This window comes from Cucurbita maxima, unplaced genomic scaffold (genome assembly GCF_002738345.1).
Source record: "Cucurbita maxima cultivar Rimu unplaced genomic scaffold, Cmax_1.0 Cma_Scf00025, whole genome shotgun sequence".
In the NCBI taxonomy this organism is placed as follows: domain Eukaryota; kingdom Viridiplantae; phylum Streptophyta; class Magnoliopsida; order Cucurbitales; family Cucurbitaceae; genus Cucurbita; species Cucurbita maxima.
This window is the reverse complement of record NW_019272041.1, coordinates 1,322,618-1,346,079: the sequence shown is the minus strand read 5'-3', so window position 1 is coordinate 1,346,079 and position 23,462 is coordinate 1,322,618. Positions and strand designations below refer to the sequence as shown.

Sequence of the window (23,462 nt, the reverse complement as noted above, 5' to 3'; positions counted from 1 at the left end):
GGTGGGCTCAGATACATACTCCTTGACATTCATTAACAATATAACGAGCCTATAACTCATGCATACATTATTTCTGCCAAATCTTTTGTACTTAGCATAGCTTACACGATGTGGTGATGGAGGTTTGTGCATCATAGATTATCAATATCATAAATGTGATTCTACAACAAACAAAATCTAATAATAACATAGTTATAATCATGATGTAGCACAACATAGCATAGCATAACATCACAATTATAATTATGACACGTGTAGGAGCCATGAGGTACGCTATAATGGCCCTATTTTCTCAATAAAATAAAAACGTCACTACGTGCATGACATATCTAGTATGTGCATAAAATCTATGAAAAGGTTTCATAAAAGATGCCATATACTTAACTTTCATAAGAAATTCTTTAAAACAACATTCTCATTAACAAAACAACCGTTGATCTAACCTAAGGGCTACTAAACAGAAATAAATGAGACTACCTTAGTTCTAGTTTCATGGCCTTCATTGTAATGTCGCCATCTGTACAGGGGTACCTTACCCTTACTTGAAAAAAAAAGTAGCACATGGCTTGAGTATTTTGGAAAATACTCAGAAAATGCAACCGGATACTATATGGTGGGACCTATCATTTTATAAACACATCATGACATGGCGTTAGGATGCTTTTCACTTTGGAGGATTTACCAAGCGTACTTGTCTCATCCGTCTCGACGTATTCTCTTGGTGCATACAAGTGCTATTTGTGAAGAAGAATGATAGATTGATGTGTTTGTATATTGCTTACACGGAGGTGAATAATACAATAGTGAAGAATAAAGATCCTCTCCCTCGAATGGAAGATTTGTTTGAGTGACAACGTTTTCAAGATAAACATATTGTCACATTGCCATCCGACCAAGAACAAATAAGGGGATGTGTCAGAAACAATATTCAAAACGAGTTACTATCCGATCAAGATCAGAGAAAGGGATTTGGCGAAGACAACATTCAAAACCAGATAGGATGAATATGAAACAATACACATAAAGGTAGAAGGCTTAGAAAACCCTAAACGCAAGGAAGAGAAAAACACGTGGAGGGGACACGTGTGTGGCTGAGTTTGTAGTTTGCATTGCAAAATCTATGCCTAACCCATGATGGGGAGAACGTGGACTTCTGTTCCGCTGAGTTGACATCATACATTATAATTTTAATTTTAATTTTAATTTTAATTTTAATTTCTCATGTTTATTTACCCATTTTGGTCGCATATTTTATATTTATACTCTCTTTTTTTCCTGTTTTGAATTTATGACCTCATTAAATTAATTCTAACACTAATTTAATTAATTAATAAAAACATGTTAATGTGATATAAACAAAACTAAATTAAATGAATAAATTTATTAAAACATTTCCTCACAAAATTTTAAAATAAAATTGAAAAACAAATTTAATTATTTAAAAAGATGTAAATAAGATAGAGACTAAAAGAAGAAAACCCAAAAAGCAAGAAAAAAGAATTCCATAATTGAAAAATAAATCCCCTATTTTGTTCTTCTTCTTCTTCTTATAAAACCCCTGTTTTGTTCACAAAATCTCTCACCATTTTGCTGTGCAGCCATTAACATCAAATTTTGAGAAAGAACCCATTTCCCCAATCATGCGAACAACCAGAGGTTTCAAATTGAAAATCAAGCTCCTCAAGATCTTCAACCTTCCCCCATCCTCCAATCTCTTCTCCAACCTCTTCTCCCTCGCCACCGCTTCCTTTTCTCGCCGCCTCGGCTACGGCCGCTTGGAACGCCGTCGCTCCCCTCCGCCTCCACCGCCCAAAGGGTATCTTTCCGTGCACGTTGGCGGACCCGAGGATCAAACGGAGAGCCATCTTGTTCCCGTCATTTACTTCAACCATCCCCTGTTTGGGAAATTGCTGCAGGCGGCCGAGAGGATTTATGGGTTTGATTACCCAGGTCGGATCGTGATTCCGGTTGGGGTGTCGGAGTTTGAGGAGGTTAGAAATTGCATTGCTGCGGCCGAGCACAGCCGATCCAGGCGGCGGAGTGGCGGCTGCCGTCACCGGCTCTGGGGAAAGTAGAGTGTGTCGGAGAGTTTAAAGGTTACTAGCAGAGACTGAAAAGAAGTGGTCAAATTGGCTTCCGCTATTGCTTTTTTTTTTTTTCTCCTTAAATATAATAATTATAATTATCCAAATTTTGTTTTTTATTTTCTTAATTTTGGAATAAAATAAATTTAATCCAAATCATCCGATAATCAAAATTACATATATCATATAATAGAATGCGTCGTGACTTTGTAAAGTTCGATATTTAAAATTTTAATTATCATGCAACATACACGAGAGATAAATAAGATTACATAGTATAATTTTTTTTTCTAATTACAAAATTTTATTTGGTTGGACATTGTAAAAATAATGTTAGTACAATATTGACTTGAAAGGATATATATTAATATATAGTCACGAGCGATAATTTGGACTTTTTTCTTTCTTAAGCAATTTTGGTCTTTCATTTTCACATAAGTAATAATTTGATATATAAACTTGCGGCGAATGGGTGCATAACCCATGGGAATCTGTCGAACAATTTGGGCCAAATTCTGAATCAAGCTAAAAAGCGTTGTTTGATGAGCCTGCGTAGCATTAGGGTGTTGGTCAGGTAAAGGCTGACCAAGCGCTTAGTTGGTTTTTCGGATGATCAACCACACTGGGACTAAGACACGACCCAGACTCCCATGGAGAGCAGTAGTGGAGAATCTTAGACAATAGGCGAAAGCCTGGGCAATGACGCTTGTGAACCTCTTTCAAACCCTTCCAAGTTTAAATCATTAAATAACAAAAATTTAGTACATCGAAGTGTACCTTTCGGAAAGAACTAACAAAACTTGAGTAGGCACACCCTGCAACAGCACAGGCAGAGTCTCCCTCCCTCGCCGCTCTCCCAGCCAAATTTTGAGCTTTTCTGCAAATGATTGAAGAGGGGAATGAGTGCCAGTAAAGACATTGACCCCAAAAAGGGTGGAATGTGAGATCCCACGTCTATCGGGGAGGAGAACGAAACATTTTTTTATAAGAGTATGGAAACTTGAAGCATGAGAGAGAATGCTCATAAATGACCAAATCTAGTCATTTATGGATATTTTTTATTTATAGAAAGACTATAATGTAAATATATGATTAAGACAATGGACTATTATTGACTCAATTTTAAACAAATGATTTATTATTCCAATAGATGATAAGCTAGCTGCGTTACCAAACAGCCAGATTTTCCAGGACAATCGAACATTCGAGAACTCCTTCAAAAATCAAAAAGTTCATTTTCGAATCCAAGAAAAACCTACGAGAACACTCTGTTCTCTTCGTCCATCCTCTCTCTCAAATTCTTTTCCATTAAAATTCTCTTTCATCTTCCTTAATCTCTGCAACATTTCCGCCGGTTTCTGTCCGATTTCTCACAATTTCTGTCGTCCGACGGAACAATTTTCTATGGCTGACGAAGCCAAAGCCAAGGGCAATGCGGCGTTCTCAGCCGGCGACTTTTCCGCCGCCGTCCGCCATTTTTCCGATGCCATTCAACTTGCGCCTACCAATCATGTTCTCTATTCCAATCGATCTGCGTCCTATGCTTCTCTCCATCGATATTCTGAGGCCTTGGTTGACGCTGAGAAGACCGTAGAGTTGAAGCCGGACTGGCCTAAGGGTTACGGCCGGCTCGGCGCTGCTCATCTCGGTCTCGGAGAACATGAGGCGGCTGTAACGGCTTATAAGAAGGGGTTGGAGATTGATCCTAGCAATGAAGCTTTAAAATCTGGACTGACTGATGCTCAGTCTGCGGCTTCCAGGTCGCGGCCGGTGCCTCCACCGAATCCATTCGGAAATGTTTTCTCTGGACCTGAGATGTGGGCTAAACTGACCGCTGATCCGACTACTAGGGCTTTTCTGCAGCAGCCGGATTTTTTGAATATAATGCAGGATATTCAGAGAAACCCTAATAGCATCAATATGCATTTGAAGGATCAGAGAGTGATGGCTGCGTTAGGGGTTTTGCTGAACTTGAAGTTGCATAATCCGGGGGAGGAGAAGGCTGATGTTCCTGAGGCGTCCTCTTCGCCGGCGGAACGGAAAAGATCTGCTGAGGCCGAGCCGATGAAGGAGCCAGAGCCAGAGCCAGAGCCTATGGAAGCTGTGGAGGAGGAGAAGGAGGCCAAGGAGAAGAAGCTGCAGGCACAGAAGGAGAAGGAGGCGGGCAATGCGGCGTACAAGAAGAAGGATTTCGAAAAGGCAATTAATCATTACACTAAGGCATTTGAGTTGGACGATGAGGACATCTCTTTCTTAACAAATCGAGCTGCTGTCTATTTGGAGATGGGAAAGGTGATGGGTTTTACATGTTGTTTACTGTCGATGGCTTTCTTGATTTATTTCCATTCCTATATAATGTGTTGTGAGGCAAGTTTTGGAAGTGTCTGTCCACTGTCTGTCTGTTACTGAGTGATGGCCTTGAACTTTAGGCGAATGAAAATTTCGAATGCAAATTATATAGGAGGAGGGCCTTATAGAAACTTTTATCATGTTTTTATTCTGTGCCAAATGGGTTTCCCACCTCGCATTAACTCCTTGAAGGCATTTTGAAGTGTGAAACCTTAAGATATGCTCGTTCTTTCTCTGTAGTACGAAGATTGTATCAAAGATTGTGATAAGGCTGTTGAGAGGGGTAGGGAGCTGAGGTCAGACTTTAAGATGATTGCAAGGGCTTTGACCAGGAAAGGAACAGCTTATGTGAAACTGGCAAAATGTTCAAAGGATTATGATCTTGCTATTGAAACTTTCCAGAAGGCTCTTACTGAGCATAGAAATCCTGACACCCTGAAGAAACTCAATGATGCTGAGAAAGCAAAGAAGGATTTGGAGCAACAAGAGTATTTTGATCCTAAGATAGCTGATGAGGAACGGGAAAAAGGTATGACCTTCCTCTAGCTTTTGTTCCTTATTTCTGTTCTTTTAGAAGAAATATAAATGAATGGATGGAGTCTGTAAGATTTGGAGTATTTGATATTACTTGATTAAAGCAATTGGCTAATTGGCAAATTGTAGCCAAAACTTTTTTTTTTTAACAAAAAACTCTACCTCATTAATCCATAAGCTGCTATATTTTTAATCTTGGGTTTCTTATCAAAAAAAAAAAAAAAAAAAAAAAAATTTAATCTTGGGTTATGTTTTTTTTTTAACTTCCTTCAATCAACTGACACTCAATTTTGTGAGTTTTTTCTGTTGTTGATTTCTCATATTTCAACCACTGTTATGCACATTTGATTTTTTATGTTTAATAATTTCTTTGCAGGGAATGAGTTTTTTAAGCAGCAACGATATCCCGAGGCCGTGAAACATTACACAGAATCCTTGAGAAGAAACCCCAAGGATGCAAAGGTCGGAGCATTAGTGGTGTCTTTGAAGAGATTGAGTTAGTTCTTAAGGCAAGTTGTAATCTGATGTATTATTTCTTTTCAGGCATATAGTAACCGTGCTGCTTGCTATACTAAGTTGGGGGCATTGCCTGAGGGTTTGAAGGATGCAGAGAAGTGCATTGAGCTTGATCCTACATTTGTAAAGGGATATACAAGGAAAGGTGCAGTTCAGTTTTTCATGAAAGAATATGAAAAGGCTTTGGAAACCTACCAGGAGGGATTAAAACATGATCCTAAAAACCAAGAATTGCTGGATGGTATGAGAAGGTATGCATAGTCTATTAGGTTGTCTCTTTGGACTTTCCCTGTGAGGCTTCCCCTCAAGGTTTTTAGGGTTTAGGGTTTAGGGTTTAGGGTTTAGGGTTTAGGGTTTAGGCTTCTCCTCAAGGTTTTTAAAACGCGTTTGCTAGGGAGAGGTTTCCACACCCTTATAAAGAATGGTTTGTTCTCCTCTCTAACCAACGTGGGATCTCACAAAAATTCTCTTTTAACTGAGTTGAAAACTTGATTGCAGATGTGTAGAACAGGTTAACAAGGCAAGCCGTGGGGACTTGACCCCTGAAGAATTGAAGGAAAGACAGGTATATCATGTTTTCCAAGAGCTTGAAGTGAGCTTTTAGTTAGCCTAGTGTTTCTTGAATTGGTCTGATAAGATCTTCATGTTCTAGGCCAAAGCAATGCACGACCCAGAAATTCAAAATATACTCACCGATCCTGTTATGAGACAGGTATGTTTGGTTCTTAGTTAGCATATGTGTAATTCATGGACGACTGATGTGCACGCATTAGCCACCAAGAATTTGATTCATGTGTCTGCTTTTTTTTTTTTTTTTTTTTTTTTTTTTGTAGGTATTGACTGATTTCCAGGAAAATCCAAAGGCGGCTCAAGAACACACCAAGAATCCAATGGTGATGAACAAGTTGCAGAAGCTGATTAGCGCAGGAATCGTTCAAATGAGATGAACAAAGCAATCCAAATACTACCACTGGTTAGAAAGATTTCTTAAAATCTTAAAAGTGCAGTTTGGGTGTGTATCGTTTTGATGAATCATTGACAATAGATACCCGTGTTTAATTTGAAATAATTTTGTTGCTAAATTTTTGCTTGTTATTGGTTTTGAGATCCCCTTTTGCTCAATTGCTTGAAGAAGCAGCCCTTCCCGCGCACAGTACAGTACATTGAATTAAATTTCAGAACGTAGTTGACACTGTAATGCTCGATCATGTTCAAATTGCAACCGCACCATAATATGCTACACTCACTCACAAATGGCATTATGACGAAGAATTGACATGATGTTTTGGTGCTTCTGCTGTTTCACTTTTTTTTGTTCAAATAATATGACTGCAGAATGTTCTTTCTTCTTTGTTTTAGGTGTTCATGGTTCATAATCATATTAGTCATGTAATAACATGAAAATGATCATCAAACCATCACCCTCCCCAAGCCAATATCTGGGATACCTTCATCATGAACTGACTTGTTTCCATCCTTTCAAATTGCCCAAGCTCCTACTTCCCTGTTCGCAGTCTGATATCTCCAATTGAGGACTCAAGAAAGACTGCATATTAGGCTTGAAACGCATATGCTTAAATAACTCATGCTTCTCTACAGCTTCGGCCCTTTTTTTTTTTTTTTTTTTTTACCAAAACTTAGGATTGATTGATCTAAGTCCCAATATTGAATTTTTTTAAAAATGGCATTCTCACTCATGCCTACTAAAATATGAATTTATAATTTATTTAAGATTAAAATATCATCGTAATAAAATATTAATTTTCTTAATAATAAGTTTATAAAGAGAGATTAAATAATTTGCTCAGGATTACTTATATGTCTCTATATAATCGTACAATGTACTCTAACTTCACGGCGCTTATTCTTGTAATGGGAGTAAATATTAACATACGAAATACAAGTTTTTTTTTTTTTTTTTTTTTTCTCTCGCTTAAATCAATTGGGTGATCTAGTTTAAACTATAATATTTTTTATAAATAGTTTTAAAAAAATGTTATATTTTACTAATAATATTTATAAAAAAATCCTGAATAGAAAACATAAAACACGCCTATAAAAACAAGATAAATATAAAACAATATTAATTAATAGCAAGTTCATGGGAGCTTGCTTATTCGCTTGCTTATTCGCTTGCAGTTCACAGAATCGATTCTGTGTTGGTCCTAATTCTGGAGTCCCGGAGAAGCTTGGCCTTCCCTTTCCCCATTCAAACTCCAATTTGCTGCAGACGGGGCCGTGCTTCCATCCGGTATCCATTCATTTTTCTTACTTTTTTCTCCCTTTAATCTGATTATTGATCGCCCTTTCTTTCCCCATTTTCAAGAATTGAATTTCTAGGTCTTCTTCTGTTGATTGCCCTAGCGTTTATGCCATGTTTCCTTGGAGGATACATTTTGACGATTTTGTGTATTGCTCAAATCTATCTGTGCTTTCTCCATTTCATTTTAAGACTGCCTTTTTCCCGATTGGCGGAGGGTTTGTTTTGTGCGTTTGGTGTTGGTTTTCACAGAATTTCGGTGAGAGGAAATTGAGAAAATGCGTAACAAAAAGGAGAGAGAAAAATAACTCTGACTGCGTTCAGGTTGTTTTTATTTGTTCAGAACAAATCTCCTATTTAAAGTAAAAAAGAATTCTAAAATTGGCTGGAGAGTGGCCAACTAAATTTTTCTGAAATCGTGTGAATAAGAAAAACGGTAAAACTCAGGTTTTATCTAACATTTGGCAGTGCTATATATTTATTGTTAAATAAAAGCTCTGCCTTATTTAGTTAGGTTTGTAAAAACATATGAGTTCACGCGAATGGAGGAGCGTGATTCTAGGGGCCATTGTTTTGGCAGAGTGGCGGAGTCTTCGTCCACTTATTCTATTTGTGTATATTTGGTTTTTCTATTTTTGTAATTAGATTTATTATTTAAACCATTCAACGGATGTAAAATAATATATTGAGTCTTCAGCATTACCAGCGAATCTCTCTCTCTCTCTCCTTTTACTTCCGCTAATTTTTCCTTCGAAGAAACCTTCGGCCAATTTTTTTTTTCGTCGACATCCGATTTGCCAGAGTCAACAAGTGGTATCAGAGCCTGGTTGAAGCGATCGGTAGTATACCATCACAGAGGAGCCAACCTATCAACAAACAAGTTGAATAGCTCAAGTGGTTAGAGCGTCGATCTAATAACACACAGGTCTTAGGTTCGAGTAGAAGAAAATGCAAAGCACAAAAATAAATACATCGTGGGGCCCATCTCAAGCAGGCTCGCTCACTCCTCCACGCCGCCAAGTGCCGGCATCTCCATCACCACCACGAAGAGGCCGTGGCCGACATCGTGATGACGGGCGTCGAGTAGTTGTTGAGCGAGTGATCAGAGAGACAACGACCGCCGTCGTTCAGTACCCGATGTTGACAAGGTCCAACTACAACGAGTGGGCCTTGTTGATGCGTGTTAACCTACAGGCGCAAGGGTTATGGCACGCTGTCGAGCCAGAGGAAGGAGAAACAATCGAGTACCGGGAGGATCGGCTGGCGTTCGCCGCCATATTACGATCTGTGCCCCCAGAGATGCTGGCTTCTCTTTCCACCAAGCGCACCGCACAATCGGCCTGGGAGGGAATCAAATCCCGTCGGGTCGGTGTACAGCGAGTGCGGGAATCCAACATCGAGCAACTGCGAAAGGAGCTCTCGGAGATTCGCTTTAAGGACGGCGAATCCGTCGATGATTTTTCAATGCGGATCACGGGGCTCGCCAACAGCATCACCACCCTCGGTGGTGGCATCAGCGAGACAGAAATCGTGAAGAAGATGTTGCAGGTCGTTCCCGATCACCTCGAGCAAGTCGCGATTTCAATCGAGACATTGCTTGACGTGAACGACCTAACAGTGGAAGAGGTGACCGGAAGACTACGTAACGTCGAGCAGCGGAAGAAGAATATCACTTCAGCTGTTGACAAGGAGGGCCGTCTACTCCTCACGGAGGAGGAATGGCTTGCACGCCTAAAGCTCCGCGACAACACCGGCGAGAGCAACGGGTCCTCCTCCAGCCGCAAAGGCGGTAAGAAGCCATGGATGTCCCACGGGCGCACGCGCGGGAAAGATGAGAATCAAAAGAAGGAGTCGACCAATGGCAGGCCGATCCATTGCTCGAACTGTGGGAAGAGAGGACACCTGGGCAGAAATTGCTGGAGCAAGCTGAGGAATAAGGAGAAGGCCGAAAAGGCCCAGGCCCATGTGGCTCAATCCGAGGAGGACGAGCCAGCTCTCTTCATGGTAACCGCATGCGTCCCCAATTTCGATTCCAACTCCGACGACGATCTTGAACCCAAGAAAGAGCTCCAGTTGGGCGTAGCAAAGCTGGCACCAACTGGGGAGCCAATTCAACTGGAGGAGGAGCGAGTGTTCGCTCAGATCGGCGAAAGGGACGAGCAACACGAGCACCAGCAATGGATCCTTGACACAGGGGCAACAAACCATATGACCGGGGCTAGATCTGCGTTCTCCGAGCTCGACTCGGGGATCCGTGGGACGGTGAAATTCGGCGACGGCTCCGTCGTCGAGATCGAAGGGCGCGGCACCATCCTGTTCGTCAGTAAGGGAGGCGAGCATCGCAAGCTGACCGACGTCTACTTCATCCCGAGGCTCAAGGCTAACCTTGTGAGCCTGGGTCAGCTCGATGAGACAGGCTGCTTCATTTCCATCGAGCGCGGACTACTGAAAATCTGCGATAATCAACGACGGCTGCTCACGCAGGCAAGACGAACCACAAACCGTCTTTACATCCTGGAGTTAGAGATAGACCAACCCATTAGCCTCTCGGCCAAGACCGAAGAGGTATCTTGGAGGTGGCACGCAAGGTACGGACACTTAAACTTTCCTGCCCTAGAAAAGTTACAGAAGAAGGAGTTGGTGCACGGCTTGCCAGAAATCAAAGGCGTGAACAAGCTGTGCGACGGGTGCCTCATCGGCAAACAGAAGCGCACACCCTTTCCGTCTCGAACAGCCTACCGAGCCGATGAGCCATTGGAGCTTGTACACGGCGATATTTGCGGGCCCATCAAGCCGGCGACCCCAGGCGGTAAGAGTCTCTTCCTCCTGTTAGTCGATGACAAAAGCCGCTTCATGTGGCTGACTTTGCTGCAAGCGAAAAGTGAGGCGGCAGAGGCGGTTAAGCGCATTAAAGCGCGAGCGGAGGCCGAATGTGAGAAGAAGATGCGAGTGCTGCGCACAGACCGTGGCGGAGAATTCACCTCGGCAAGTTTCAGTAAGTACTGCGATGAGGTCGGCATACAACGGCACCTAACGGCGCCCTACTCCCCCCAACAGAACGGAGTGGTAGAGCGCCGAAATCAGACCATTGTCGGGACAGCGAGGTCATTGTTGGTGACGGCCGGGATGCCTGGGAGATTCTGGGGAGAGGCAGTAATGACGGCTGTCTATCTCCTCAATCGGTCACCAACCCGAAGCCTCGACGGGAAGACGCCATATGAAGCCTGGTACAACAAAAAACCAACAGTACACCATTTTCGCGTGTTCGGCTGCGTCGCATACATGAAGGTAACACGTCCCCATCTCGCCAAGCTCGATCCCAGGGGGCTGAAGGTCGTCTTCATCGGCTACGAACCCGGGAGCAAGGCGTACAGACTCTATGATCCTGTGGGGGGGCGAGCTCACGTGTCTCGCGACGTCGTCTTCGACGAAAGCACCTTCTGGCAGTGGAATGACGTGATCGAGGCAGACCGTAATCCAAATCAATTCACGGTGGAGTACCTCGTCACTGAGCCTGAAGAAGGAGGAGCCCAGCATCAGGAGACGTCACCGCCGCCAGCAGGTGCACCACATGAACCAGTGGAATTCGCAACACCACGGACTGCGGATTCGACGCTGGATGCCGATCACGATACTGATCTGGAGGCTAGGTACCGGAGGATGGATGACCTAGTGGGAGGAGGTGAACCACCTGGACTAGCAGCGCGCGAGCTCGAGGAAGTGGCCGAACTACATGCCGTCAGTGCAGATGAACCAAACACCTTCGCCGAAGCAGAAAAGAACCCGTGCTGGCGGAAGGCAATGCAGGAGGAGATGACATCCATCACTGAGAACCAGACGTGGAGTCTGGAGGATATGCCACCGGGACACCGAGCCATAGGGCTCAAATGGGTCTTCAAACTGAAGCGCAACGAAAAAGGAGAAGTTGTGAAGCACAAGGCTCGTCTGGTGGCGAAGGGCTACGTCCAGAAGCAAGGAGTGGATTTCGAAGAGGTATTTGCGCCAGTAGCAAGGTTAGAATCCGTTCGTTTCCTGCTGGCAATTGCAGCACATCACTCTTGGGAGGTTCACCATATGGACGTAAAGTCTGCTTTCCTTAACGGAGAGTTGAAGGAGACCGTCTATGTTCGACAACCACCTGGCTTCCTGGATAACGACAACCCTAATAAGGTACTGCGCCTGCACAAAGCACTCTACGGGCTTCGACAAGCCCCACGAGCCTGGAACGCGAAGCTCGACAGTACCCTACTGTCACTGAATTTCAAACGTTGTGCCTCTGAGCATGGCATGTACACGTACGGCCACGGCAAAAAGCGACTGATCGTGGGAGTGTACGTCGACGACCTCATAATCACTGGAGGCGACGTGGGAGTCCTCGGAAGGTTCAAGAAGGAGATGTCGAAAAACTTCGAGATGAGCGATCTCGGTGTGCTCAGCTACTACCTCGGCATCGAAGTGCAACAGAACTCTTCCGGCATCTCCATCTGCCAAAGTGCATACGCGAGAAAGCTGCTGGACACAACTGGGCTTATGGACAGTAATCCTACCAGGACGCCAATGGAGGCCCGACTTCAACTAAGGAAGGCCGGCACTACGACGACAGTCGACTCCACCAATTACCGCAGCATTGTCGGGAGTCTGCGCTATCTGGTAAACTCTCGTCCTGATCTTGCTTATTCTGTTGGATATGTGAGTAGGTTTATGGAAGCACCTAGGGAGGAGCATCTAGTGGCTGTCAAGCGCATCCTGCGCTATGTAGCCGGAACCAGAGACTGGGGCGTAAGATACTGCGCTGGGAGCGAAAAGGAGAAACTCAAACTGGTCGGCTACAGCGATAGTGACATGGCCGGTGACGTTGATGATCGTAAGAGCACCAGCGGAATGATCTACTTTCTCTCAGGCGGCGCGATCTGCTGGCAATCAACAAAACAGAAGGTAGTTGCTTTGTCTTCCTGCGAAGCAGAATACATCGCCGCTTCGATGGCAGCAACTCAAGGGATCTGGCTTGCACGACTAATGGAAGAAATCATCGGGAGAGAAAGCGATCCACCAATGCTATACATAGACAACAAAGCTACGATCTCCCTGATCAAAAATCCAGTTTTGCACGACCGGAGCAAGCACATAGAAATCAGATTCCACTACATTCGAGAATGTGCAGATCGAGGGCTCATCAAAATTGATTTCATCCGAACAGAGGAACAACTTGGAGACATTTTCACCAAATCCCTGGCGCGGGTGAAATTTGAAGAACTACGCTCAAAGATCGGAGTTCAAATAATAAGGTACAGCTTTTAGGAGGAGATTGTTAAATAAAAGCTCTGCCTTATTTAGTTAGGTTTGTAAAAACATATGAGTTCACGCGAATGGAGGAGCGTGATTCTAGGGGCCATTGTTTTGGCAGAGTGGCGGAGTCTTCGTCCACTTATTCTATTTGTGTATATTTGGTTTTTCTATTTTTGTAATTAGATTTATTATTTAAACCATTCAACGGATGTAAAATAATATATTGAGTCTTCAGCATTACCAGCGAATCTCTCTCTCTCTCTCCTTTTACTTCCGCTAATTTTTCCTTCGAAGAAACCTTCGGCCAATTTTTTTTTTCGTCGACATCCGATTTGCCAGAGTCAACATTTATTAGGCGAATCTGAATTTTCTGTAGTGGGTTTGAAGAATGTGTCGATGAAACTATCTGCTTTTGTTTTCCGTCTCTGTAAGCGATGAATTGTTTTCACTCTATTGGTTAATCACCGTACTGTTGGTTGTTGCATCCTTGTGATTCAAATTGGGAGACAACGTGACTCTTCATTTTTGTAGTAGATTTGATAGCTAGCTATTCCGTAAGATCTCTTAGAGCCTCTAAAATGTCTACCATTTCTTTACATGGGACATGATCAGGCTGGCCACAATGACACATTATTTTATAAGAAATTAGAACAGAAATTTGTTTGGCGAATGTTTCCCTGTGTTTGGTGTCTAATACATTTGCAAATGCTGAACGTATCTTCAATATGTTCAATAAGTGTCCACAACACACCTAAATGCATAATAAGCATTTGACACGCCTATAAGTTTCCTTTGTTGAAACTAATAATAGCTAATAATAGAATTTGAATTAGTTACGGAAGAGGAGGAGGAGGTGAATTCAAATTCATCCACAAAATCATCCACACAAATCTCCACAAAAATCTCAACCAATTCCGAGAATCCCTCCCTCCCCATCACTCAAATCACTGCTCTTCTAAATCTCAATTCAGTTTTCTGTTGTCACCAACATCCTCGACAATAGTAGAATTAGGTTAGTGTCCTGTGAAATTAGTTGAAGTACACGCAAGTTGTCCCAGACACTCACGGATATCAAATAAACATCAGAGAAAAAACAATCTGACATGTATTGTTTTTTACTAATATTTCAAATGTCAGAGTGTTTGATGAACGTTGAACATGGGTACATTATACACTTGGGTTTGAAGGAACGCCATGGTTTTGTATTTGTATATGTTCTTGTATTGTATATGGATATCTTGCTGGATTGGACTCTTGCAGAAATTGTGTTAGTCAGGCTCTATTAGCAGGTGTGTCAACCTTTTTCTCCCTTGAAAATGGGACGGAACTGTACAACTTATAGCAAATCGCTGAGTTCTTTAGAGACAGCCTAAGCCTACTACTAGCACAGATATTGTCCTCTTTGGACTTTTCCTTTTGGGCTTCCCCTCAAAGTTTTTAAAACGCGTCTGTTAGGGGAGGTTTCCACACCGTTATAAAAAATGTTTCGTTCTCCTCTCTGGCCGATGTGGAATCTTACTATCCACCCTCATTCCCTTCTCCAACCGATATGGGACGCCCAATCCACCTTCCTTTGGGGCCTAGTGTCCTTGCTGGTACATCACACAGTGTCTACTAGCACACTGCCTCATGTCCACCTCCTTCGAGGCTCAACCTTCTCGCTGGCACATTGCTCAATGTCTAGCTCTGATACCATTTATAATGACCCAAGCCCACCGTTTTTAGATATTGTGCTTTTTGAGCTTTCTCTCTCAGGGTTCCTCTCAAGGTTTTTAAAACGCGTCTGCTAGGGAGACGTTTCCACACCCTTATAAAGAATGCTTCGTTCTTCTTTCCATCCGATGTGGGATCTCACGTATGTACTTCTATTTGATTTTGAGATTATTATGTCACTGCAGAGACAATCAGCCTGAAATTGTTATATCCCTCATCTGTTAGGACATAATGCATTGCATGATGGATAATTGGATATCCTTAGTGTGTTGTTATGCAACTTCTTTTGCTGTCTACATGTTTGTAACTTGATTAAAACATAATTTCTATCATGATTTTCAGGTAGTGTGCTTAGGGAGCATAATGGGTGACTTTTCCATTCAGATTAGTTCAAACCTTGTTGATATGCTAATCGTTGATACTGAAAAACCAAAACGAACACCAAGAAGAAATAGAACCAAGGCACCACAAGAGAGTAAAAAACCCCAAATAAAGGTTGATCAGAAGCATACATCTGATGATTCTGGAATGCTGAAAGGAGGAAGCAGAAGTGATGGATGGCCACACCGGCCTCCTTCGCTCTTCCTTCCTGTGCATCCTGCAAACGCCGAGATAGATGCTATCCAATCCGTGCTGCAAGAGAGCGAAAAGGTAGTGGAGAATTTGCAGAAGCAGGAGGATAACTTGCGGCAGGAAGTCACTCAAAGGGCTAAAGACCTCCATGAGGAGGAGTTCAAGCTCCCTTACCAGAAGCCTATGCCTTGCTTGGCTGAAAGCGAAGCTTGCTTTCAATGCTACAAAGATTATCCTAATGACCTCTTGAAATGTGCTCGTCTTGTAAAAAGTTTTGCCAGTTGTAACCGCCAAGCTCGGCAGCAAATGAGCTCGGTCGAGCAATAGGATTGGCATCTGAGAGCATTGTGATTTCTTCTGGTTCACACATGAGAAAAAAAGCAGAAAAAAACTGATTTTGCCAACAGAAATAACCCAAAGACAAGAAGACAATTGGGGGTTGCTTTTAGCCAAATTTGTGTGTTGTCTTCAACTGTATTTGCCAGGAACTTTATCAAAAAAAAAAAAAAAAAAAAAAAAAAAAAAAAAAAAAAAAAAAAAAAAAAAAAGACTTATAATTTGATGAAATACATTTGGGCAGTCTTAAAATTTAGGTTTGATGATGAAAGCAATTTGGGTGGGTGTGTGGTTTTATTAGGAAACAAGATTAATTTCCAGTTGTTTACGTAGCTTTTCCGTCTTCCCCAAGTCTCTTCAATTACCCACAAATATTGTACACTACACAATCAAATAACCCATAACATTTACACCACAAATTACTATTATCTTATCTTAACAAAACAGCAAACCAAAATACACCAAAATTGGCAACCCATAACACTACAACATTTTGGTTATAGATATCAAAACACTATTATCTTATCTTCATCCCATATATGATATCTACTCATTTAAGCAACATTTGTGTAAGATAAGTTTGGCAACCCTTACTACTAAATTTGGGAGAATGACTCCATGTGCTAGCTAACTACTAAGTTTATCTATGTGGTCCCTCGTCTATCTCAAATGAATTTATAACAAAGTAATCTTGTTCATAAGACTCATGGCCATTTTTACACACGCTAATGACACTCATCAGGAGCTAAACTACTTATGTAGTCCTTAGTCCCCTCTTAAGATAGCTTATGGAGTTGTAGCCTCGACCCTTGAACTATTTCTACACACGATTGTAACTCATTAAGTAGCTTCGTTATATTATTCTATTGGTCAGGCTCAACCGTATGTATTCCTTGATACCTACCACTTGGTTTGGACACTACTTGGGAGCATGAGGGCCTTGACCATTTATGGTTCATGATCCTAGTCAACATAAAATTGTCCTAACTCGTAGGGTCTTATTTGTAACTTTTATTTGTAATTTAGTACAATCATGCGTGCTCAAGTAGGGATATATATTACAACTAATCCATTGAACTAAAGAACTCATTCACATACTATACATGCAAGTTCAACAGAGAGATAACATTCATCAATCACGTGGAGCATAAATCACAATATCTCAATAGAGAATTTAGCCCAACAAAAATATCTCATACAACATGCATTTTATAAATCTCCTAGTAAGAGAATTTTAGTCCTTGGCTACAACATACATAACATATTTAACTAAACTCTCATCTATCAATAGTAGGTTATGCTCGCATGGTAGCACATCCTAACAATCCCTAAAAGTACTATTCAAGAAAATTTGAACGACTACTTATATGGTCTTGCTGCCTCCCCGTGCTTGTTTTCAACTTGTTAGGTTCTCCAAAGTCTTGAAAATTTCTCTGGTTGGACCTAATTCAAGTTGTAAGACAGTTAATATTGAAACCAAAGTGAAAAAAAGTCAGACGAAGGGGGAACGGGTGAAAAATCACCTTCGATTAGTTCACGTGCGGGCAAGTGGTGCAATCATGGTCAAGCCCCCATTTGAGCCTCAGTTAGTGTAACGGCCCAAGCCAACCGCTAGTAGATATTTTCCTCTTTGGGCTTTCCCTTTCAGACTTCTCCTCAAGGTTTTTAAAACGCGTTTACTAGAGACAAGTTTTCACACCCTTATGATGGGTGTTTCGTTCTCCTCCCTCGCCGATGTGGGATCTCACAATCCAGCCCCTTCAAGACTCACCGTTCTCACTGGCACACCGCCCCAGTGTCTGGCTATGATATCATTTGTAACAGCCCAAGTCCACCAGTAGCAGATATTGTTCTCTTTGAGCTTTCTCTTTCAGGCTTCCTCTCAAGATTTTTAAAACGCATCGGCTAGGGAGAGATTTCCACACCCTTACAAAGAATGCTTCGTTCTCATCTCCAACCAATGTAGAAACTCATAATCCACCCCTCCGTTCTCTTCAACTAGCATTGTGTTAATTAAAAATGAATTAAAAAGTAAAAGTGGGAGAATTCGTACCAGTCAAACTTATATATGACAACATCATCTTATTTTATTGCTCATAATAATTGTGTTAATTAAAAATGAATAATCACAACTATGATGGTTAAGTGAGTTACAATTAATTTAATTTTCCTTTTCCAGTTCTTAGTTGGACAAATTCCTGATAACAGGGAGATGTAATCTGTTATGAGTTCATTAAATTTTGATATTGTGCACCTGCGGTTTGCAATTATTGTGGATGCAATTTGGTATATATCATAATGATATTGTGCTATCATATTCTTCCATTTCTTTATCATATTCATATGTAAAGTAAAAATTAATATAAGTTGTATCGTACTTGATTAACAGTTCTTGAGCACCCAGCTTTTAATCCCAACCATCCATCATCCTATCATATGCAACACCCTCTCTTGAACATCAAAAAAGCAAACAATTCCTCTTTTTTTTTTTATTATTTTCTCTGGTCTCCATCAGTTGCTGGTGGCCATGTTTCTCTCTCTAAATACATTTCTTCGCCACCTTTCCTTTGGCGCAAAGATTTTTTTTTTCTTTCCTTTTTTGCTCTCTCTCTCTCTCTCTCTCTCTAGAATCAAGACAAGAAGAAGAAGAGACTGAAGAGACGAAGAGACGATCTGATATCTAATTTTCTCCATTCTCTGTTCGTGTATTATTTGTTTGGTTCAGTGAGACGAAGAGACGAAAAGGCGTGTTGTTGTAGAAGATTTGGAGAAAAGAAGTTTCGGGTTTCAAAGGGCGGATTCAAACAGGTACTAAGCTTGAATTTTGATGACATTCTAGATAATTTTTAGTTTGAAGCTTCATTTGATTTGTTAGGGTTTGAAGCTTGATGATAATTAATGGTATGTGACTTTTGAGCTAAGCTAAAGATTAGGGTTTTGTTAATGGTAATCATTTTGTGCTTCTTTTTGTTTACAATTCACTAATCATTATGTAAATTTGTATAAAACTATACCTTTGTTGATGAGAATTCTTGGATTGTTGTTTTGAAGAAATGCTTTTTAAGTTAGGGTTTGTGTATTTTCGTGCTTGTTCGTAACTAATCCATTAGAAAGATTATGTTAAACTATTTCGAAAGAATATATTGAATTTTTTTTTGTATATCGAGAGTTCAAATTGATTCACTATCGATAAACAAATAAAATTAGGGTTTGAGTTACGAGAGAATGAGAAAACATTTGTGCAGGTAGATCGAGAAATTATGAATACAATTTTACATGTTCCTCCGGGATTTAGATTTCATCCAACCGATGAAGAGCTCATAGATTATTATTTGAGGAAAAAAGTTGGTTCGAAAAGGATTGATATTGATGTCATCAAAGACATTGATCTCTACAAAATTGAGCCATGGGATCTTCAAGGTAATGAAAAGAGAGTACACAATTTTGATTCTAATGTTTTGAAGAAAACCCTTTTTAATGATGTATATTTGTACACAGAATTGTGTAGAATGGGAGGTCAAGATCAAGAGGATTGGTACTTTTTCAGCCATAAAGATAAGAAGTATCCAACAAGCACTCGAACTAATCGAGCTACGAAAGAAGGGTTTTGGAAGGCAACGGGAAGGGACAAGGCTATTTACTCGAGGTACGGGCATGGTTTAATTGGAATGAGAAAAACCCTAGTGTTCTATCGAGGTCGAGCCCCGAACGGACAAAAGTCTGATTGGATCATGCATGAGTACAGACTCGAGACGAGTGAAAATGGTGCTCCTCAGGCAAGTTTACAATTGAATTACAATTATTTTAATTTTTGAAGTGTAGATTGTTATGATCAATCATTTGTACCAGGAAGAAGGATGGGTGGTGTGTAAGGTTTTCAAGAAGAAAATGACGACGGCCCAAAAGATGGGCGATTATGAATCACCTTATTGGCAAGATGATCAAATCTCCTTCATGCCACAAATTGATTCTCCAAACCAAATCTCTCACCCTTGCAAGCATGAGATTGATCATCTTCACTTCGCCGTGTTTGACGATGCTTTCCCTCAGCTCCCTCGACACCTTGAGCTTAACTCCGATATGTCATCGTGCAGCTACGATCCTCGATCAAACGCCCCCTCCTCGTCTCAAACATTCTTTCATGGTGTAGATAATAAGCTGATGGATTGGCAAGCCATGGACCGATACGTCGCATCTCAGCTCAGCACGGATCGAGATGAAGCTAATTACTCTCATCCTACCAAATATGCAAGTGAATGAACCCACACTATGAAACTACAGCTTAAGAGCTAGCTCTCTATAGGAGCTGAATAAATGTTTGATTATAGTAAAAAACCTATATATTTATGTTACTTAAAGAAGTTCATATTATATTTAAAATAAGCATATCCATATGTAATCAAAATTGTTGCATGATTAAATTAAAGTTGTAAATTTACATGACCAACTTTACTTCTTTAACTCTTGTTGAATGATCGTTTTGCTGAAGGGTTTGTCGTATTATAGCGGGTTAGAGTGAGAATTGTAAAGCTTATCGATTATATAATTCTGTGTCAAAAAAAAATATCATTCCGTCCGGATGAAGAGGAATTTTGGAACTTAGCATGCGAAGCTTAAAGTAAATTTCATGTTAACACGGACAAACACAGATAAAGATTCTCAAGATTTAGAGCACGTAGAGATTTAGGTAGCTACATCATCTTTATCTTCATCAACCTCGTTTGCTAGTAACGAAGAAATCTCTCATTTAAAATTTTTTGCATGTGTTGATTCTATAAATTTTGAAGAGAAAGTTTAAAACGAAAACGGGAAGATTGTAATGGATCGAGAAATTGATACGATAAAAAGAAATGAAACATGAGAGTTGATGGATCTTCGAGTAAACCAACAAGCTCTTGGAATGAAACGAATGTATAAAACAAATGAATGAATGTATACAAATGGAATTTACCTTTAGTTTGGAGGCAAGTTCTTTGTGATTCTTAGTTGGTTGGAGGTTTTGTTGGGCATGGACATGAAAATGGAGAAATGGCTCGAATATCATCAAAACCAGCCTTGTATTGGGAAAGCTACGGCTTATGTGGTATATGAAAATGAAGAAATAAAGGCCAATCTCTGTTTATGTCTCTCTATATATGTGGTATATGTTTTATATGGTGTTGCTTAAGGCTTCAAACACAAAAGGTAGATAGCATAGCATGCATGTTTTTACTTGAGTTGAAGTCAAGCATCAAAACTCCTTACAACCACACTAAGACATAATCATTGGGCGTGCTCCAATTTGGTAGAGAGAGAGAGAGAGATAGATGTATGCGAGGGGACATAACTAGATAAGGATATATTGGAGCTACAAGGCAAAGAGGTCAATATAATTTTGTATTTTCTCACTTGTGCTACTACTACCTCACATCAACATAGGACGTTTGACGAATTGTCGGTTGCATTTGACGTTAGGGGGCCAAAGACCGAAGCATAATTGGATGAGTTGATGTAAATAAGTTTAAGTTTCGTGATGCCAACACTGTGAGATTCTACTTTGGTTGGAGAGGGGAACGGAACATTCTTTATAAATGTGTGAAGACATCTCTCTAGTAGACACGTTTTAAAAACGTGAGGCTTGACAACGATATGTAACAAACCAAAGTAGATAATATATATGCTAGTGGTGGGTTTGGGCTTTTACAAATGGTATTAGAGTCAAATATTGTACGGTGTGCAAGCAAAGACGCTGGGCCTCCAAACATGGTAGATTGTGAGATCTCACATCGGTTGGAGAGAGGAACGAAACATTCCTTATATAGGTGTGGAAACATCTCCTTAAAACTGTGAGACTGATAACAAAACATCTCCTCTTTATAAAGTTGATGGTTATATATAAAAAGAGAGGCAATACTTAGAATGTGGTTTGAGAGAAGGAGAGAGCATTGCATGATTGTATATATGATGTGGGTTTTTTATCCTTTGATTTGAGGCTATCTTTGGAAGTAAGATAGATAGCATCATCAACTTTGTTTAACTTCAAGAGAACGTCCCATGTGAGAACACATCATTGATATGTCTTCTTGTCTTCACATGTGCTTATGCTACCCATGTTCATGTACTTCTATTTGGTGCAAATTAAAGATATTTAGATATGTCTACAAACTTTGAAATCATACCCCTTCTCTATATCAAACCCAAAAACGTCCGTTTGAACATTTTAGGCTCAATTCTATAGGTATTAAGGTAGGGTTCAGTGTGGGTGGTACGGGAAGGATTATTCTTGTGGGTAGGACGTGCTAGTATGCGAGCATATTTTATCTTAAGTTGTTGGAATATGCATGCTTAGGACTCTAAAATGCTATTTGGATGAGAATACTATATATGATATGGAAAATTACTAAAATACCCCTATGTAAAAAAGGATAAGGCTAATATTGCGATTCCATAAGCTTATCTTGGACAGAGACTTGAGTAGACACAGGTAGATAACTATAGGTGAGAGATACTATTACATGGAGACACGAGTCATATGTTGAGGTCGTGATTCTGTAAACCGATCTTGGAGAGAAACGTGAGTCAAAACAGGTAGATAACTAAAGGTGAGAGATACTATTGCATGCAGAAACAAGTCAAATGCTGGATCGAGATTCCGTAAACAGATTGTAATAAGGGACTTAGGCTACATAAATATTTGAGTGATTATAGTTGTAACTACAACTTCGAGACCTACAGAGAAGCTCAGATAGTTGAATAGACCCAAACTTCTGAGCCTAGATAAAAGTTTGTGGAAACTTACTAGGAATTGGATGTGATGATAGCCTACAAATAGGTTTATTACCAAATATTTTTGTACTCACTCCTTTACCCCTTCTTTTTTCCTGGTGAATGCACCTCAGGTCGAGGTGAGAGAGTGCTTGGGAGCCTGCACTGTCACTGATGGGCATCAACCTGGGGCATCAATACAGTTTGTGTTTTCATGAGTTGTCATTTGTACATTTTTTGTATCTCGTTTCTATTATCCATTAAAAGTTGGAGGCTAAATAATTTATCCATACATAAAAGACTTTCGAACTCGATTCAATTTGTATGATAATATTTGGGTAAAAAATAGTGTATCCCTCAACCACATAAACAAAAAAAGGTAAGGAATTTATGGGAATTGATTGATATCTCCTCCATTCATCCACCACCCACCCCATGGCGATTTGTAGAGTTTGCAGGCTTTATACATTGAACATGTCGTATAGTACATTACAGAGGCATGCATTTTAATGCTTTCATTTATGTCCCATCCCATGCTCCTAACCCTACAAGTATCATGCCACTTTGTACGCTCATTCCCATCCCATCCAACACTCTCCCCTCACCCTTTCTATCCCTAATTTTTTTTCAAATCTAAATTATTATTCAAAATATACCGATAGAACTAGGACAATACGATGAACATTTCTGTGTAAGGTTAACTAACGGCCCTTCCACAAAAATTACTATATAGTCAAGTCTCGTGGGAGCGATCATACGTACCAGTTAGCTACTAGGTTTACCCATGTGGTCTTTTGTCCCTTCTTAGGAGAGCTTATAGTATAGCAAGACTGTTCAGAGAGCCCCTAACTATTTCCACTCATTATATTGACACTCATCATGTGTTGAACTACTTATGTAGTCTCTCGTCCCTTTTCAAAATAGGTTTACGAAATCATGGCTTAGGCTCTCATCTAGTCTCTACATAGAATAGTAGCTCATTAAGTTGCCACAACGGCCATCCTATTTAACCTTAGTCAAGCTTGATCATATGGATTCACTTGGTAAGGGCAATATTGAGTCTGACC

The 23,462-nt window shown here is 40.6% G+C and overlaps 4 protein-coding genes and 1 long non-coding RNA gene across 5 annotated transcripts; 4 read left to right on the top strand and 1 right to left on the bottom strand.

The window, feature by feature from the left end:
• Window positions 1–1,640: 1,640 nt before the first annotated feature.
• Window positions 1,641–2,075, top strand: LOC111498817 (auxin-induced protein 15A-like). The gene has a single exon (XM_023150192.1). It carries the CDS (start codon window positions 1,641–1,643, stop codon window positions 2,073–2,075), a length of 435 nt encoding a protein of 144 aa, XP_023005960.1.
• A 1,263-nt stretch (window positions 2,076–3,338) lies between these two features.
• On the top strand, window positions 3,339–6,593 carry LOC111498373 (hsp70-Hsp90 organizing protein 3-like). Its single transcript, XM_023149584.1, has 7 exons — window positions 3,339–4,376; window positions 4,674–4,962; window positions 5,344–5,429; window positions 5,511–5,734; window positions 5,982–6,048; window positions 6,136–6,195; window positions 6,317–6,593. Exons 1-7 carry the CDS (start codon window positions 3,489–3,491, stop codon window positions 6,428–6,430), a joined length of 1,728 nt encoding a protein of 575 aa, XP_023005352.1. The 5' UTR covers window positions 3,339–3,488; the 3' UTR covers window positions 6,431–6,593.
• On the bottom strand, window positions 5,676–21,346 carry LOC111498558. Its single transcript, XR_002720803.1, has 3 exons — window positions 21,335–21,346; window positions 10,608–10,611; window positions 5,676–5,759 (listed from the first exon to the last, which is right to left on the bottom strand). It is a non-coding gene; the product is annotated as an uncharacterized LOC111498558 (long non-coding RNA).
• Window positions 7,584–15,983, top strand: LOC111498488. The gene is made up of 4 exons (XM_023149756.1): window positions 7,584–7,734; window positions 15,085–15,669; window positions 15,706–15,774; window positions 15,892–15,983. The coding sequence occupies exons 1-2, from the start codon at window positions 7,585–7,587 to the stop codon at window positions 15,640–15,642; spliced, it is 708 nt and encodes a 235-aa protein (XP_023005524.1). The 5' UTR covers window position 7,584; the 3' UTR covers window positions 15,643–15,669; window positions 15,706–15,774; window positions 15,892–15,983.
• Window positions 18,252–20,085, top strand: LOC111498466 (NAC domain-containing protein 26-like). The gene is made up of 4 exons (XM_023149732.1): window positions 18,252–18,459; window positions 18,897–19,071; window positions 19,150–19,427; window positions 19,501–20,085. The coding sequence occupies exons 2-4, from the start codon at window positions 18,912–18,914 to the stop codon at window positions 19,909–19,911; spliced, it is 849 nt and encodes a 282-aa protein (XP_023005500.1). The 5' UTR covers window positions 18,252–18,459; window positions 18,897–18,911; the 3' UTR covers window positions 19,912–20,085.
• Window positions 21,347–23,462: the final 2,116 nt, after the last annotated feature.

What these genes read in the sequence shown, in the direction of transcription:
- LOC111498373 (XM_023149584.1), top strand. Translation starts at nt 3,489, where the DNA reads ATGGCTGACGAAGCCAAAGCCAAGGGCAATGCGGCGTTCTCAGCCGGC. An exon ending in TCTATTTGGAGATGGGAAAG is followed by an intron (nt 4,377 to 4,673) that starts GTGATGGGTTTT and finishes CTTTCTCTGTAG; the next exon opens with TACGAAGATTGTATCAAAGA. An exon ending in TGATGAGGAACGGGAAAAAG is followed by an intron (nt 4,963 to 5,343) that starts GTATGACCTTCC and finishes ATTTCTTTGCAG; the next exon opens with GGAATGAGTTTTTTAAGCAG.
- LOC111498466 (XM_023149732.1), top strand. Translation starts at nt 18,912, where the DNA reads ATGAATACAATTTTACATGTTCCTCCGGGATTTAGATTTCATCCAACC. An exon ending in TGAGCCATGGGATCTTCAAG is followed by an intron (nt 19,072 to 19,149) that starts GTAATGAAAAGA and finishes ATTTGTACACAG; the next exon opens with AATTGTGTAGAATGGGAGGT. An exon ending in GTGAAAATGGTGCTCCTCAG is followed by an intron (nt 19,428 to 19,500) that starts GCAAGTTTACAA and finishes CATTTGTACCAG; the next exon opens with GAAGAAGGATGGGTGGTGTG.
- LOC111498488 (XM_023149756.1), top strand. Translation starts at nt 7,585, where the DNA reads ATGGGAGCTTGCTTATTCGCTTGCTTATTCGCTTGCAGTTCACAGAAT. An exon ending in CGGGGCCGTGCTTCCATCCG is followed by an intron (nt 7,735 to 15,084) that starts GTATCCATTCAT and finishes CATGATTTTCAG; the next exon opens with GTAGTGTGCTTAGGGAGCAT.
- LOC111498817 (XM_023150192.1), top strand. Translation starts at nt 1,641, where the DNA reads ATGCGAACAACCAGAGGTTTCAAATTGAAAATCAAGCTCCTCAAGATC.